The sequence below is a fragment of the Apteryx mantelli genome, chromosome 13 (genome assembly GCF_036417845.1).
Source record: "Apteryx mantelli isolate bAptMan1 chromosome 13, bAptMan1.hap1, whole genome shotgun sequence".
Classification (NCBI taxonomy): Eukaryota; Metazoa; Chordata; class Aves; order Apterygiformes; family Apterygidae; genus Apteryx; species Apteryx mantelli.
Window position 1 is genome coordinate 21,406,783 of NC_089990.1, and position 17,514 is coordinate 21,424,296.

At 37.0% G+C, this 17,514-nt stretch overlaps 1 protein-coding gene across 6 annotated transcripts in view; it reads right to left on the bottom strand.

Annotated features, from left to right (window-relative positions):
• Nucleotides 1–17,514, bottom strand: part of ACSL4 (acyl-CoA synthetase long chain family member 4) — a 48,345-nt gene that overhangs the window by 12,379 nt on the left and 18,452 nt on the right. For 4 of the 6 annotated variants that reach the window (XR_010885574.1, XM_067304313.1, XM_067304312.1 and 1 more), the window contains 13 exons: nt 13,777–13,823; nt 10,136–10,669; nt 9,624–9,801; nt 7,949–8,058; nt 7,700–7,838; nt 6,199–6,349; nt 5,478–5,601; nt 4,731–4,802; nt 2,371–2,510; nt 1,755–1,927; nt 1,488–1,562; nt 1,104–1,295; nt 439–553 (listed from right to left, as the gene is read on the bottom strand). Coding sequence is in view for 5 of the 6 variants with exons in the window: in XM_067304313.1 (XP_067160414.1) it covers nt 439–553; nt 1,104–1,295; nt 1,488–1,562; nt 1,755–1,927; nt 2,371–2,510; nt 4,731–4,802; nt 5,478–5,601; nt 6,199–6,349; nt 7,700–7,838; nt 7,949–8,058; nt 9,624–9,801; nt 10,136–10,486 (1,820 nt within the window). In the remaining variant the exon portion in view is untranslated. The remainder of the gene's footprint in view (nt 1–438; nt 554–1,103; nt 1,296–1,487; nt 1,563–1,754; nt 1,928–2,370; nt 2,511–4,730; nt 4,803–5,477; nt 5,602–6,198; nt 6,350–7,699; nt 7,839–7,948; nt 8,059–9,623; nt 9,802–10,135; nt 10,670–13,776; nt 13,824–17,514) is intronic. The other 2 variants (XM_067304314.1, XM_067304315.1) reach the window with 2 other exon arrangements.

Sequence of the window (17,514 nt, forward strand, 5' to 3'; positions counted from 1 at the left end):
TCTAGCTAGTTCTTTTCAGTTTCCCTCCACATATAGGGTGTATAAGTGAGGGGGAGGAAGGAAGAGAGGAATTTCCAAAACTCATGGGAGAGCTTTGGATCAGGTGGAAAGTGCCCAGACTAACCTTTCTCTAGTATTCTGACAGAAGGCCAAAATACATGCTTAATGTAATTATACCCGTTTGGGAGGGGAATGGAACAGGAGTGAATTAGGATAAGGGAGATGCACAGGAAAGTTTAAGCCATTTCTCCATTCTTCATGTTTTGGGGAATCTAGGAGCCTCTGCTACTTCAAAGATGTTATTTTTAACTCATGCTCAGGTGGGGGGGTTGTTCACTGGAAACCATGGATAGCTGTAGTATATCATTGGAAAATGGGGTCAGAACCTATATTTCAGATGTACCCTAAACTGAGTGTCTAAACTAATACCACTCTTACCTTTTAGCATAAGCACAGATATTGTCAATCAATGGACAGTTCTTCAGTGCTGCCTCTACTTTGCCCAGAGATACATACTCTCCTGCTTGTAGCTTTACCAAGTCTTTTTTACGATCTAGGAGTCAAAAGTAACGACAACAACCAAAAAAGGCTTGCTGCATTCAGACTTTTGCATTTCTGCAGACTCATTTGTAAAGCCACTACATGTCATGTACTTTGTGCAATGCTGTGCAAGAGTCTTTAAAAAAAATAAATTACAGCATCTTACCCAAATTATAAAGCAGCTATGAGCATGTATATATTCTGAAAACTTTATATAAAGATCTCTAAGTTTGTATTGCACTACACTTCTTGTCACACAACTTGTATGAAAGTGATGGGAGTTCTGACTCTTAAGCTATGTAGTTAATGCTGAAAAATGATCTTATGTTTATTTTTCAAATCCCATGTGCTAAATTTACATAGTGATAATGTCACAGGAAACAGTATAATTTCCAAAATTTCCCTGTAGCCATGAGAATTTTTGGGAACATTTTTTACACTGTGCTTCTGCAAGCAGGTAACAAAGTACATTAGCCCTGGCAAAGCCAACAGGGTTAAAAACATGCTTATTATGCTTTGTCAAGATCTTGTAATAGACTGAAGTAGCAAAAAGTGAGGCCAACCTATGATCTGCAGACACCCATCTGGATGAAATTCCCCTATATCTCCAGTAGAAAACCATCTCTGGCCATTCTCATCAATGGAGAAATCTTCTGAGGTCTTCTCTTCATTTTTAAAATATCCCATTGAGACATTAGGCCCACCAATTATAATTTCTCCTCTAGGATTAGGCTTGTCTCTATTAGTATAGCCCCCTAAAACAAAACATAGTTATTTTTAAAACTTGTATTTTGCTGCCAAGAAAATGTTTTGAAACTTTTGCTTAAAATTTGTGCACACACAAATTAATGACTATTACAAAAGATAACAAAATTACTTCATGTACCACACCCAGCTAAGCAGTAGTAAATTAATTACCGTGAGGTCAAAAAATTTAATGTTCTCACCTTCTTGCCAGTCTCTCAATTTAATTTCACAACAAATAAGAGGCGCTCCAACTCTGCCAGTGCTGTAATCAGCAACTTGGGGAGAGAAGAACAAGGAAGAATAAAGAGATTTTGTCGTTTGAAATAGAAACTCAAACCATAAAATAGGACGGCAGCTTATTTCAAGTTACTTTACTGCACTTAGGAAGTACAACTATTCTGACTTTACCTTAAAAAAAAAAAAGTAAAATTTTTTAAGGTATGTATTTCTAGAAACATTTTAACTACCTTCTGTAATTGTTCCAGCTCCACATGTTTCTGTTAATCCATAGCCTTGGCCAACAGGACAGCAGAAACAGATGTTCATGAATCTTTGTGTCTGAGGCGAGAGTGGTGCTCCTCCAGAAAGCATCATACGGATATTCCCTCCTAGTAATGCCTTTACTTTTTTAAACAATAGTCTTGAAAGAAGGAAAAACATGTTTATCATTCAGCTCATTTGGAGAGAAACCTTCCTCTTCCTTCTTATCTAGAACACCTTAAAAATAACTTAATCATTCACAGATACTAATGGACAGCAGGGAAAGTCAAAAATGTACATCTTGTGTAACACTTGAAGATAGCAGAATTTCTATAACTTACCTAAAGAAACAATCCAATTTTGATTACTAAAAAAGCAATCCAATGAAAAATAACTAGTCATCTGCTGCTCTGAAGATTAGTCACTCTTACTGTTAAATATATACTCCCTGTTTCCAGTAAGAGCTTGGATTATTTCAGTTTAGTCATTAGATCATATTTGCTTGTTGGATTAGAATTGCCTGATGTCAGATAGCTTAGATGATTCTCTTAGACTGTCTTAAACCACGATGAAAAGTACATTTGGACTGTGAATTATACTTACACATTACAAAGAGGTGCATCATATCCCCTTTTGATTTGTTCCAATTTGTAGTCATAGCCTATCTTGAACAGGGTTCTCTGAATATAGTTCATCTCTTGAACTTTACTCATGACATTTTTATAAATTCTGTCCATTATTTCCTACAAAATGTTGAAAAGGGCAAGGAAAATTACCACATAGAATCTCTATCACATAGAATTCTTCATCAACTACAGCTACAAATTTTGGGTAACAGGCTAGAGTGTAATAAAGCTTGCGGTGTTGATATATTGCTTACATTATCAAGACCACTTTAACCTGTACTTAAAATATGATAAGCTGATTTACAAAAATCTTGAATTCAGATTTATCTAAATCTCTTTGCAAAAGGTTGGTATATGCCACGCAGGATCAGTTACACTTAGGAGTCCTGATGCTGTGCTTTATCCATGGCAAGTGGCAAGCACAAGGGAACGAACTAAGAGATTTCATTTCACCACTTCCTTTTCCAAGAGAAGTCTTTCAACTTTCAAAGCAACATGGTTGCAGTAATTCTAGTTACCTGACAAAAAAGCACAATTCTGTCATAGACAAGATGTAAGAGAACACAATATTCATCTCAATTAAAAGAATAAGCTTATAAACACTAAATGATATAGAACTTAAAGGAGCCAATCCTTCAACTTTCAGACTGGTAAAGTATTTAATGGATATTAATTATTTTATTTCATACCATTGTGCTCTGTAACAATTGCATGCTTTGTAATAAGAATCAAATGATTGTACCTCAGTTGAAAACAAAGCCATGAAAATTATTTATTTTGAAATATCAAAGAGATCAAAAAATTAAAGTCTTAATAGAAACTGCTCTAATTAGTTTTTTTGAATATTCCCTCAAGTCTTCATGATCTGGATTTACACAAACTAGAACTTTAAAAAGAAACTGTATACTACTTTCAGCCCAGTTTAGCTACAGAATATAAGATGTTTCTAAAAGACAAATTCTTGAAGGCAAAGCAGGATTAATTTTAGCTTTTTGGAAGGACTAGTGATACAACAAAGTATTCAGAATTAAAGGCTAGAAGGAACAATTAACATCTATTACAAACTTCTGTTAGAATGAAATATTTAGAAATATTTGTGTCTTTGGATTCTATTATAATTATTTTCTATTTCATTCCTTATACGTTCTAATAATAGTAGCGATATGATCTGAAGGTAAAAGCAGGACAGTACTTCTAGGGAGAAAAATACTTACTATGCCAGTTTTATTTATTAGACTAATATAGGAAGTTACCTCTGCCTACAGGTCTTACTTCTCATACATTTTCAGCTGGCTTGTATTTTAGGCTGTTGCTAGATAGTTATATTTTCACTGATGACATGCAGATCTTTTTCCTGTGTAATAACCAGGCTATATAGCCTGGTATTGCATACAGGAAATCTAAATTGGTCTTTCAAAGTTATGTTAGATAAGAGTGTTGCTCATGCTAGGGCTTTCTGAAGTGTTTTTTTTTTTTCCTCTCTCTCTTTTCTGCTGTAGATTGTTGAACTCTAGGTCCTCTCTGCTATCAGTTAAAAACAGACCACCTGTTTCAAATATTTTTTTCCTCTATTAGCTTCTCTGTGATATGTCTGTAGAGTCAAGACGTTTGGGGAGTTTTTTCAAGGTGCTTCAGCATTATCACTGTTCACATTTTGTGGTTAATTCATATGAAGTTGTCTGCATGGATTTTTTTTTTTTTTTTTGCACATACCAAAACGTATTCCTTTTGCGAAGAGATTACGCCATATTTAAAACTTACCATTTCTACTAGCAGTCTAGCATGCAGTTGATTTGAAGTTATTTTCCGCAGGAAATAAATTTAAGTGGCTAAGAACAGTAGAGAGACTTGGGCTAAGTTTTACCTTGCGATGAGGCAGCTGAGAGTAGGCACCCCAACAACTAAGAGCAGCTCAGCTTAACTAGCTAAATTCCCCAACTCGGCCAGATGCTCATACGCCTAAAGTGTCCGTGTTAACCAAAGCTGCCCTACTTCCTCCTGCGCAAAAAGAACTTTCAGATGGTGAATGCCCAAGGCTTTCTGTATCCTATTGTTGCATCAATAGTCTAGTAAAATGTCGTTTATTAGTTAACATTTACAGTTTTGGATGAGTCTTGGTTTTAGTATATGTATATTCTTGTGCTTATGTCTGCAGCATCAGTACTCTGCCTTAAGCAGCAATAACTGAAATTTCTATATTCCACTTTCTTGCCTGCCTATTAAAGTGGCAGTTTCTTAAGCAAGCAAAGAAAAAATATTAGTAAATGGTTTTTGCTAGCATGAACAAGATAGAAAGCACCATTCTGCAAAACTTATTATCAGCTTTCCTGTACTTACAGGCACAGCTGCCATCAGTGTGGGCTTTAGTACAGTACAGTCTCCTTTGCTTCCCTTCTTAATCTTACTTGACTGTAATAAAGAAAAAAGTGTAAACTTACGAAGCCAAAAGCCAAGCAGCTCTTCAGAAGACAACTAAAAATGAGATGAACTACCATGTAATTTGTGTAAATCTCCTCCCGTGCCCCCCCAAAAGCATTTCCTGCCTAATAATTTTTTTTCATTGCAATGGGAAAAATACTGATTAAAAACCAATTTCAACCAAAATATCAGATGTTTTACAAGCCCAACCTGATAAAGCAATTCCACTTTGTATATCTTTTTCTCTTATTTCCCCCTGCAGTACTTGCTTTCTCCCCCATTTTCCTCCAGCAGTTTGTCTGATGTAATCTTTATACCAGCAAAACATACAGAAACGTTCTATTACAGCTTAATTTGCTTTATCATAATTGTTAAACCAAAAAATGCAAAGAACTAAATAGATGATCTATAGTAACTAGATAAAGAACTGATAACATGAGTCTAAAACCTTAGTCACTTCAAGCAGTCTTGCGTTCAGTTAGTCTATTAATAGCCGTTCTATATCCTGATGTTCCATTGGATAATACTATAGTGTTTATTAGGTTTTCTTTTAGATTTCTTAAGTATCATAAATGCAAAGATTTTAATAAAGTGTTATATGGTATGATCTGCTGCTGTAGTTTCACCAGGACTAGGAATGCTTAAGTGTGTTTAGTTTTCCCTTACCTGATCTGATAGCGTGAGTGGAGAGGAATATCCAATCCTGCAGCCGTAAGTAATGCAAGAAATTTCTGCTGTTAATTCTAATACATGGGCCAGAGGTAAATAACCAATGTAAGTATCCTTGGGCCTAGTAAAGGAAAGGATTAGCTGATTAACAGTGATGCATAAGTGGATTAAAAATACTGTTCAAGAACTTGGTGTACTTAGTTATTACTTTTTGAAAGACTTAAATCACAAGTGGAGTTTATTCTTCTGCATCCAAGAAGGGTATGATCATAAACTGTAGTCCATAAACTAAATGGGCAAAATGCTGTTACTGAAATAGGCACGTGTGAATTCCTGGCTTTGCTTTGTTTTCTCGGAAACTGAGTTTCCCTAGTGCTTAACTGCCACTTCTTTTCCTTGTGGGAGATTTTATCCCAGTTACCAAGTTAAGACTGAAATAGTTTTCTATTTTAAAACAATCCTAAACAGTCATAGTAGTATCTCCTTCTAAAATAGGAAGAGAACTGGTCAATAAAGTACAGAGGCTGATTCCAGGAAATAGAGATTTCTCAGGAAGAAACTTAGACCTGTCAGTTAATAGAAACTTGCAGCATCAGTTCAGAACTGTTTTTATAACCCACTGCAAAAGGACTTAAACATAGCTTATTTCAGCTATTACATCCTTCATGAATGCAATGACAATATATCTCCGTATATGTGACAACTAAGTGTTTCTTACCCCAGCCCAGGTATTCTCTCACACTGTCCCGTCATTCCAGCTATCAAGTTTTTATGCATCATCATCACTCCTTTAGGTCTCCCAGTAGAGCCACTGGTATACATTACTAAAGCCAAGTCTGTAGGATCAGGTCTGCTTGGCAGAACGCTTACTACAAAATGCAAGAGAAAGATGATATTAATATTTATGTACTTTCTAAATTGTTGTTTCTGTAATCAACCAGTGTGGAACAGGTGCTTCAGCAAGGGCAAGCACAATATGCTGAGTGGTCAGTGGTGGATGCAGAAGTCAGCGATGAGGAGAATAGTGGCATGTTTTTTAAGAGGGAGTGAGGGAACGCAGTAGGTTTCCTAAGGAATACGTACTGAGACACTTATGCAAGACAACACGTAATCTGGATGATACTTTCGCCATTATGTTTTACAGCTGACTAAAAGTTTCCTAGAAAAAGCCTGGTGAAGATACAGCAAACCTGTGAAAGGTAGTGAAGGGGAGAAACGCACTATTGGAGGGAAACAACGGGGTTTTAAAAAAGTAAGAAGCTGCAAGTTAGCTTTTCCATCACTGGTCATTCCAAGGCCTGGGTTACAGGGCTGAAAAGGCTTCCCTCCCCCCCCCCCCCCCATTGAACCTTCTCTGATTAAGCTGCTAAATAGTGGAAAAGCAGTAAACTTATAACAGTTTATTTCTGATTTTTATTTTAATCCTTTGACAGTTATTCTGTCTACTCTTAGGATGAAAATCGTTGGCTTTCATGCCTTCCGCAGCTAGCAAGGCAGCAGAAGTGTCTGAAAGGAAGCACAGTGGGGAGTTTCAATACAACCTTCAAGTTAGCTGCTGGGTTGTATCAACTCTTTAAGCTGGTCAAAGATAAGTAGTTGCAATGAATATGCACCTCCCCGCGTTTACCAGGTTAGCTCTTCTTTTTCAGGAGTGAGACAATCTGGCTAAGCTGGGGTGGGGGGGTGTCCAAGGTTGGTTGTTCCTTCCTTAAAGGAACTTTCCCCCCCTACAATCACTCCTGGCTGCCTCATGTAGCAAGGGAATATGTAATGGTTATTCCTCTAGTCCAAGAGGCTTTCTAGACACAGGCTGGATAAGAAAACTTTTTTACAAGCAGACAAACAAACAACTCAAGTGCTTTCCCTTTTTTCCTTAGGACAAATAGTAAAACTAAGAGGAAGAAAAGGTAAAAGCAGCAGAGAAATGGAACACTACACCAGATTCTACTTTACTTCCTAAAATAAAGGCAGATTCTTAGAGTTCAGTTGTTCTGATCATGTTTTATGAGTTAAAAATAAGGTTTTATTTTGAAATACCTGAAACCTGAACAAAAGTACAGGCCAGTAAATAGGGATTAAACAAACATTTCTAGTTTTCCATTTATTTAAAGGAAACCATAGAGACCTGCATGCTTTTTCTCTCCTACCGAACCATTTTAACCTAGCTCTGATTTCACCATATATTGCTTGATTAGTTCTCCAAGAAATGATTCACTTACAGTTTTCTGGTTTGGCTCCCAGCTCTTCTACTGTTTGCATACTGTGAATCTCCATGTTTTCAGGGTATTCTGATTTATTGATAGTCTTCTTATCCACATAAATGATATGTTTAAGACAGGAGACTTCTGGCAGTGCAGTCTAAGGAATAGAAAGGGAACTTTTAGCACTGACTGCACTGTAATATTATTGGGTTGTTTGGGAACAGGTGAAGCTGGTGCCAAAGTTACCTAAAGTTAAAGTTACCTTACCTTAAGTTTGCTCTCAAGAAGTTCTACACTAGTGATCAGATATGATGCCCCACATTCATTGAGACCATAGGTTACTGCCTCTTCACCCAGGGTGGCGTATAAAGTAACAACTGTTACATTAAAAGGGGGAGAACAACAAAGAAAAGTTAAAATCAAAGTAAAGTAATACTAAATGCAAGGGGTTTTGCTTTAGCTCATTGGAAAGCAATTTGTGGGAAATAAAACAAAAACAGAAAATGGGCTTTATAGAAGTCTTCTAATTAGAAAATAAAACTGCTTTTCATTTTTCTACATCAGAATTTTATCCCCCAAGAGACCTCTGGAACGAGGAGGACAGTTGTATGGAAGAAGAACAGTCATCAGAACACCACCAGCAAAAAAAATCCACCGAAACCCAACAAAAATGCCCCAAGCAGTTGCACAATAAGCAACTGAGAACATCTGGGTTCTTCCTCCGAGTTCTTTGCAGCCAGAACTCTGGGGGAGAGGAGACGACGCTCTGGCCACCGCAGGGCACCAGGCACTGGCTATGGCTAGGTACTTTCACAAGCAGCTCTTCCAGCAGCAGTGCCAGCTTAGGCAGCCCTGTGTCAGCTGCTTTGCTCATTCCAGTGCAATTACTGATGGGGGCAAGGCAGAGAATCAGACTAAGGTATCAGACTGTTCTTCATGGTGCTAGATTATTTTTAACCCTGATCAGCTACAGTGATGCTGTAAGTGTCTTGCAGGCACTGAGAAGTTCACCCTTTCCTATCATCTGTGTTGGAAAAAATAGCTTCCTTTAGTATCGTACTGCTATCCCAAACTCTAACCTCCAAATGAACATTAAAGGAAATTCATATTGCTGTGAAATGGGGATCACGTGGAGGGCCAAAAAGAGAGTAATGCAATATAGCTGATATTTTCTTCCCCTCAAAGCATGAGGATGAAGATCCAATTAACCACCTCGTCCTATTTGAATAGCAATGTCGGCTTTTATGTTATTGCCCTTCAGCAGCCCCTCTGCATACTCTATTGAATTACCATCTCCTCACACAGTCAGCTACTACTAATACTGAAAGAAAAAGAAAGGTCAGCCTATTGCAAACAAAAATGTAAGAAGGCAACAAAAATAGTGTCACGGGCAGTGTGTTGTACATGAAGATGGCATGTAAGTACATAGTGACCCTTCACCACTACACCAAGAAGTTAGCATGCATTAAGTCAGATATGAGATTTTGACTGCTTAAAAAAAAAAGTCATATTGTAATGAATGTGAGGACCTTAAAGGTCACAAGAAAACCCTCAAGCTAGCAAATGATTTTTGATTATTCTATCATTCTTCTCCTTTCCAAAAACTACTTCATGTTTCAGATGTATAAATCATGATACAGACAGAAAATACTATAAACACATTCCACAGTTTGGGGGAAAATGCAACTACTGACATCTTCAGAGTGTTTTAATGACCACTGAATACTAATTTACTTTCCTGTCCATTCTAATACCCAAAATACTATCCAAAAAAAAGGAACCTTCAAAAAGAAAAAAAAAAAATCAGACTCTCTGCAGAGTAAGTTCATTAAATTCTTATACCATCAATGACAGGATTGGCACATTCAAAATACTTGAGAGCTAAGCCAGTGCTGAGAAATATTTCTAAAATATATTAAATGTAAACAAGTTCATCACTCACGAGGAAAGTTGTACTTGAAGCAGGCTAGCGCTGCAATCATCCATTCTGCTCGGGTCTCACAGAATATAGCGACAGTGCTCTTTGGGGTCAGTCCCAGTGCAGCCAGTCCGCTCCCCAAGTGATTCACTTTCTGATTTACTTCTTCGTAGGATAACCATTTGTAAGTTCCTAAAATTAACTGGGGGGGGGGGGGGGGGGAATTTGTGATGACGGGAAGCTGCTGGTAATGTGAGTTGGTGCAAAACACCACAAGCACACACACACTGCAATTCATTAAAAGAAAAAAAAAGAAACCCACACAACAACAAAAGCCTTAGTTTTCATTTCTCTTGAAGTAAATAGCACACACTGTAGTGTGTTATTCTTGAAGCACTATAAAATGGATTTTTCTGATATCATAAAATGAAGAAAAGATTAAGGAAGACCCCCCCCCATGAGTCCACCACTGTTGAGCTAAGATACAAAGCAACTCAAAACCAAATCAGAATTAAGTACAAACTTATAAATTTTACCTTTTTAAACACTTTTCCATTTGGTTGCATTTCATTTTCTTCACTCAGTACTTCTCTGGTCCCAAGGCAGTCCTTTTTCCCAAACTTTGCTAAAGCATGGTCAAACAGCTTGTCCAGAGTGTCTGCTCCAGGAATGTTTATGTTTGCTAGTGACTCAAGGTGAGCGACAGACCGGTAGGGGCTTCCAGGTTTGTCCGAGACGGGTTTAGCTTTTAAACGTTTGGCCATAGCCTTTTTCTTCTTAGCATTGGTAAGAAAATACCATGGAATAAATACAAGCATACTGTACACAGATATTAACAAGTACACAGGCAGCAAGAGAATGGCACATACTTCTAGCCTAAGTTTCATTGTGAATATTAAAAAAAAAAAAGTCTCTTATTGTGTTCTGAGGGTGCGAGCTCTGAAGAAGGCAAGAGTGAAGCAGCAGGGCAGTATGGTGTGGGAAAGAGCAACAGCAAGTGAAGCTTAGGCAGCTTTGTTTCAAAGCAGCAGCTAAAATTTTAGTAACCTTTGAGAGCCGACAGTGGACACCTGTGGGTGAAGACCAAAGCCAAGCAGAGAGCAGAAAAAAGAAAAAAAAAAGAGTTAAATTAGTAATATTACAATCAGTCCATTAGTTTCAGTTCTTTAAGATTTCACCTCAAACGCATCAAGACAAAGGAGACTGAAGTAACTGGTTTGAGAGGCTGCGTGATATAGCAGCGTATTGTTTTGAAGATTAAAGAATCCTTTCCATACTTGTTTGTTGCATCAACAAATATTTACTTTTCAGAGTCTTTTCCACATTATCTCTGTTTGAATAGTTCAGGGCTGTTGAGGTGAAGTCTGTCCTTCACATCATAATATTGTGTTTAAGCTACTTGAGTAATGCTACAATTGCGTAATTACGGGCAAAGGTCAGCAGGGTTTTTTTTCAACCTAAATACTTGTATTACGATGGAAAGATAGAGTAGGTTTCTTTACTGACTTTCAGAACGTTATATTAACTTCATTCAGATTGTGTCTTGATACAGGCTCCTCAAAAATCTGCATGTTATAATCTAAAAACTATATAATATTCCAAAATTCCTTTAACAACTTCACCACAGCAACTGAATTTTTAATCTATAACTGGTCTTTTCAGCTATGAGTGTCAGACTCTTAGAAAGGTATTACAAAGATTTCCCTCCTCCCTTCCCTCCAAAGGTACTCCTATATACGCATTTCAGGACTCCAGATATGGAAAAATGGAATCCAATCTAACCAGTTTAATCCAATTTAAAGTAAAGCCAAATTTGGCAAGATTTTCTCTGCATGTCAGAAATCATTCCTTGTTGAGAGCAACTGGCCTGAATAAAGACTGAAGGCAAGCGGGAGAAAAACCAAAGGCGTCGGAACAAACCGCGCCTGCGGGTAGCCCCCCGGTCTAGCACTAGTCTGCGCTGGCACATCCAAGCCGCGTCGGGGCCGCGTGCAAACCCATCCCACACAGCGCACGCAACAGGAAGAATAAGAGGCTACGGTGCATTAGCAACAGAGCACCTCAAACGCGTCGGGCAATAATGTCGACTAGACAGTAGCAAAGCCCAATCTTTCACGGACAGAATCTGATAAACAGAATGGATGAAAATGGGGGAATTTTCCAGGCCCCATCAAAAATTAAAAGAATGTGGGCACACCTCAAAATGTACCTTTATTAACATATTTGCCACCCCAGGTGAGGGAGGTTACAATTAACATTTCAGGTTAAACAAGACAGCTGCTGCTAACATTACAACAAGAAATCTATTATAGGTGTTTGCTTTTTTGATAAGAATTCCAACATCTGCAGTCATGCGTAGCCAATATCAACATCATTTAGGGTAATGTAAGAGCGAGAGATTTGCAGATACTTAGGATAACATGATGAACATGCTATATTTTTAATTACATCTGTGGAATAAAATTACATAGTGGTAGTGTCATGTACTAAACTAAGCTCAGACTTGTTCAGAAAAAAGGATATTCTATGTATTCCTCTTTATAAAAAGTGAATTCTGCATTCTTTTCAAATTTGATATGCTTATTCTGCTTTAGTCAACCTTTTCATCATCAGAGTACTGCTCAACAAACAGTTAAATGTCAGCATAAGAGATAATATAATTTTATTTCCCTAAGCTCCAGTTTTCTAAAGTGTAGGTCACTGATTTATATTACAAATCTTGTATGATAGTTTCATTCCAGTTATTTCAGTGCTCCAAAAGAAGCAGTTGAGCTGATATGTAAAACAAAAGCCAGCCGTAGTGCTAAGACTAGTTAAAAACTACAGTGCATAACCATGATTAGACATGATATGTGTTAAAATAAACACCAAAGCGAGAACTCCCACTGCTCCTCACTTTCCAACAAAAAGCATACCATCAACCACGACTTGGGTAAAAAGCAGACTTGTTGGACTATGCAAACAATTTAATAGTGAGACAGAACTATGTCTTTTATTTTGGCCGAGTAGTAGTTTTTCAAAGTAGCCCCACGGGTAATCAGCTACTTGCTAAGAAACAAGAACTGACTAATTCTGAAAGGGAGGAGAGGACTGAGCTATTTACTGCGATACAAAGAGCTGGGACAGTCGTACCTTCACACTTTGATCTGCTTACTAATTTTGAATAGTGTCTCTTAATATACACCAATTGCCATTATTTCATCTTTCCACTGCTCTTTTCCACTGTTTATTACAACTGCTACTACATCTGTGCAACAGTGAGTCAAACTGAAGTCTTTGGGGCAAGGACTCCCCTCTGTGTTTCACCATATCTACAATGATTGGGAACTGCTTGTGTTGTCATCTAAGAACAGGTATGATGCAAATAACACAACGATGAACTATATCAGTACTGGCATGATTTAAACAGTATTTCACAATATTCGATTCACATTTTATTACTGATTGTCAATACTGAGTCTTTAAAAGTGAACTAAGATGCAGGATGGATTGCGAGACGACGTGTGAAGAGAACTGTATCCAAAAAAATCACATTCTACTGATGTTGTCTAACAATCCTTTCTGCATGCACGAAACACGTAAGTTTAAATAATGACATGATCTTCAGGCTGACTTAGCAACAACCCTTAACTCAGTGTTGAACACTAACTTAAAAAAACTTTTACAGTTTATTGGAACAACTATCTGACATGCTAAGAAACATCTTGAGAATGTTCAAGACACTGCCTGAAATAATAAAATATTGATAAAAGTATCTGAATGGGCAGGAGTGTTAGTTTTGTTATTTTGCTACTAAAAGTACTGATCTCAGTCTGAAACTGGCACCCTACTATTGAAATCACATTTAATGCTTGAAATAAATGCATGTACAAACACACTTTGTACGCATGCAGCCATTTATGTTAAAGTTCATATAAGCAAAAGTTAAGGTTTGATTTCTTCCATTCTGAAGTTTCAGATTACTTAGAACTACTTCAAAAAGTGTTTCTAAACAGATAACTAATTTGTACACAGTTGTGGTACCTCAAAAGGCTTCTATTTTAATGAAAATCAGTGGGAAATCTTAAATCAGCTGGAGAAACTTGCTAAGTTACAAGCAAAAAGACGCTTGAATTTTTCCTTTGAACATTTTCATATAAAAACAAACACACATACATACATATATATATATACTTACAAGATATCTGACAGTGATGACTGAGTTTTAGTCAATCTCAATTAGATCTATATTAAAATATAAAAACAAAGAAAGCATTAGGGATTGGCTATTTTTTTGCCCTGCAGAAAAGAAGTTATGCAGGAAAGCATTACTTCCAATATTTTTTGGAATTCTAGCATGATGCTCCTGAAGAACAGCCTGTCAGTTCAGACACTGGTGGCACATGCTACCCATACAGGAGGAGAGCAATGATATTATTCAAAAAGACTAAGCTTGCAAACGACAGTGTACAAATAACGATGAAGCTACACAAAAGCAGTTTAATTTTGATGGGAAAATTGCGTAACTTGTTCACTTCCATTTAAACATGTTCTGAATACAGCTATGCACAGAAGCTTATTTTAAAAACATTAAAAAAAAGGGGGACCTTGAGAATCCTTACAGTCCATTCTTCTGTCTCACAGCAGAAAAAACAAGACCTGTATCATTCCTGATGGATGATTACCAGCAGGAACATTAACTCAGGATTATCCACAGCCTGCTCTGTCCAGAAGAGCAGTCAGAAGGAACATGAAGCAGAGTTTGGATATTGAAGTAAGAGGAGAATTTCCAAACAAAAACAAGGATATATAGCCAGCCAGGCTTCACTGGTTCCAAGAGTGAAAAACCAGATTCCTATAGGTATCTGTAGGGATATCACTTTAAGAAGTCTACTGCATAATTCAGACTACATGGTTTAACATACAGAAGGCTTTTAATAGATGTTTACACTAGTTAGATTTTATTAGCTTTCCCCCATGAGGCTAAGATGCCAATCAAGGTGCCAGTTTTTACAGGCAGAAACCCTGCCATACCTCCCTTAAGAAATATTGTTATAACAATTTTCTCTTAAAATATTAAACAAATAAGAGGCATAATAATGTTTTATTGGCACTTGCACATGACTGTATAAGATTTTGATACTCGTCAGTAACAGGACCATCCCAAACACATGCCACATAAAATATTTAATGCGTTTTAAAATATAATGCACAACAGACTGATATACTGAACTTGCAAAAATACCTAGATTCCAAGATACCAATGCCATTTGGTTATAAGCCAAACTTAGCTATTCAAATTACATCTTATGCCTTCAGTGTCTTTTTCAAGTTTAATTAGTCTTTGAGAGAAAGAGAATGACAGAGGTAATGTTCATACCGATGCACCATCAAGGATATCTTCAAGGCAAGCCAAGTATATATTACTGCTAAAGTACAACAGTTACGCTGTTAGTAAACTCCCTCTTTCCTCACAAATAAATGTAGCTTACATATTGAAAATTTCACTCTATCAAAATAAAGCTATGTTCTAACACTAGAAAATTCAAAACATATGTTTTATATTGACATACAAAGTTTATCATTTGTCCTAATTGTGCAATTTAACTGAAATATCTGGAAGCTTATCTCTCCATTTTGGAAACAGCAGAGCTTCCAGTTCTTGATGTAGGAAATGTGTGTTCCCAGCACTAGCAATCAATGTGCGTCAGGCATGACTACAAGCTTAAAAAAGTAGCAGCTGTAGTTTCTGTCTCAGATAGCTGTGTTTTCGGTATTTCCAAAGGATTTTCCTCAAGTGAGTGAGCTGCTTTCATCAATTTTGAAATGGCAACTCTCTAGACCAGAGTTCATTTATCATTTGCAAGGCTGTGTTACGGTGTACACATCAGAGACCTCACGCATGAGGTGGTAATATTTTCCTTATTACTGGTACGTGCTAGTTGTTTACAGAAATGATACAGGTCAGGTTTGCTGTAGAAAACAAATAACTGACATGACCGCTCATACAAGCACCAACATTGTATTTTATGCCACAGGTGAAAGGTGTTCTTTCAGTGTAATCTGACTTTGATACGCTCAGTTGAAAGCTTCAGAGACAGCCTATAAAATGCAACCCTTCGTTCTTGTCCAGCAGCCAGGTCCACCGAGCAAAGTTTGAAATCAGAGCACAGCTGCTGGAACACAAGGGACAGCCCTGTTTTCATAATTTTTCATGAATTTAAGAAAACATACGGAACAAGTGGCAGATATTCAAATTTTTTTATGAAAATAGCTTTTAAATAAGCATAAGCTTTTGTGACTAAATTAAGAGCAACAGGGGGGCAGGGGGGGAAGAGGTTCATATCTCTGGAAGTGACCATTCGCAGGGGAGGAAATGCCTTTATCTTCTCTGCATTTAAGTTTTTGACATACAGAATCACCTGATCCACCATTTGCACACACAACTAGCATTTCTAAGTGTAACTTAAAATCTAAAGAAATAGGCATCAGAATTATTATCTTCACTAGCAAAGGCTTTAATAGCACAAAGCTCAAAACACTGTAAAGATTTAATACCAAAGTATATGGATAACAGTGTTTATTGTTCTTCCCCTTCTGTTACCAACCTTGCTAGTGACCCAATTTACTATATAAACAGCACAATTAGAAGAAAACATATTTATTTACAAACTACTTCAAATGTTACTTGCAACTTTTTGAATGTTGTTTCATTATGTTAAAAAAGTCCTCTACTAAAAGAGATGCCATTAAGCAGAAAAGGGAAATATTCTAGTTGGTGAGGAAAAACTGGAATCTGCAAAGTGAGAAGTTCAGTTTAGACTAAACACCGCTGGAGGAAATCCTGGTTGCCCTGCGACTGAGCTCCTACGAACTTCAAACAGAGTCACAATTCTGCCTTTAGCATAAATATTCAGGGCTGACTCCCCTCAGGAAGTACTGAAGTCTTCCAAAACAGTCTAGTATGAATAAGCAACAACTATTTCTCGAATTTCCCTAGAATTCAGGCATGTCTAAACATTTTGGAAACCACAGTAAGCATTTCATAATTTGTAAGTGAAAGGGCAGTTCTAAGATTAAAAAAGGTGACTAGACCTGAATAAATACACTGGTTATTAATTACAGTTAATTTTTGGAAGGGAATTTAATCAATATCTATTAGTCCTGAATTTGTTCCAGTCTTAGAACTGCAGGAACCTAGTATTTCAAAATGAAATTACTGAAAAGACAGAAATAGCACATTGCTGAAAAGAAGCAGCAAGTTTAAACACAATAGACAAATGCATACTACGAGGTTGTCCACAAATTTTTATTATCCCAATTTATACCTGTCCTGTACAAGAATGAAAGAACATTTCTACAGACCAGAAGGCTGTGATTAAATAATAATAGAAGTTAGAAGAATCTTGTGGCTAGTTACATCTCTTTTGGGGTTGGGAATGTTGAATGAAAAAAAAAAAAGAAAACTAAGGGAAATGATTCAGTGTTTAAGTCGTGTCAGCGTTTTTATAAAAACAAACTCTGCCAATTTTAATGCAACTTACTCATGGCAGAAAAAGAAGTACACAGGGTCCCAATTTTTGTTCCTTTCTCACAGACAGATTTCTACATATTTTCCTCTTACACAATTTTGTACGTCAAAGGGCAATGAAAAACTCCAGAGGTAATCTGGTCAAGCACCAGCAGGTCTCAAAAGTATTTCTGTGCTCCACCAGTGGCTCAAAAGCCTAAGAGATTTCAAGAGCTCTTATTATAGCTGTACAGTATAAATACTTGTACCTATGTCCCAACAAACAGTGGGAGGGGAAAGTCAGAAACTGGATAGAGTTCCTGTTTAAATATCAACATTGTAACTGCCATAGCAAGATTTCCTATACTACTTGTGTTTTTGCTTCTCTTACTGCTACTTAAAAAAAAAAAAGTAGTAGTTAATACA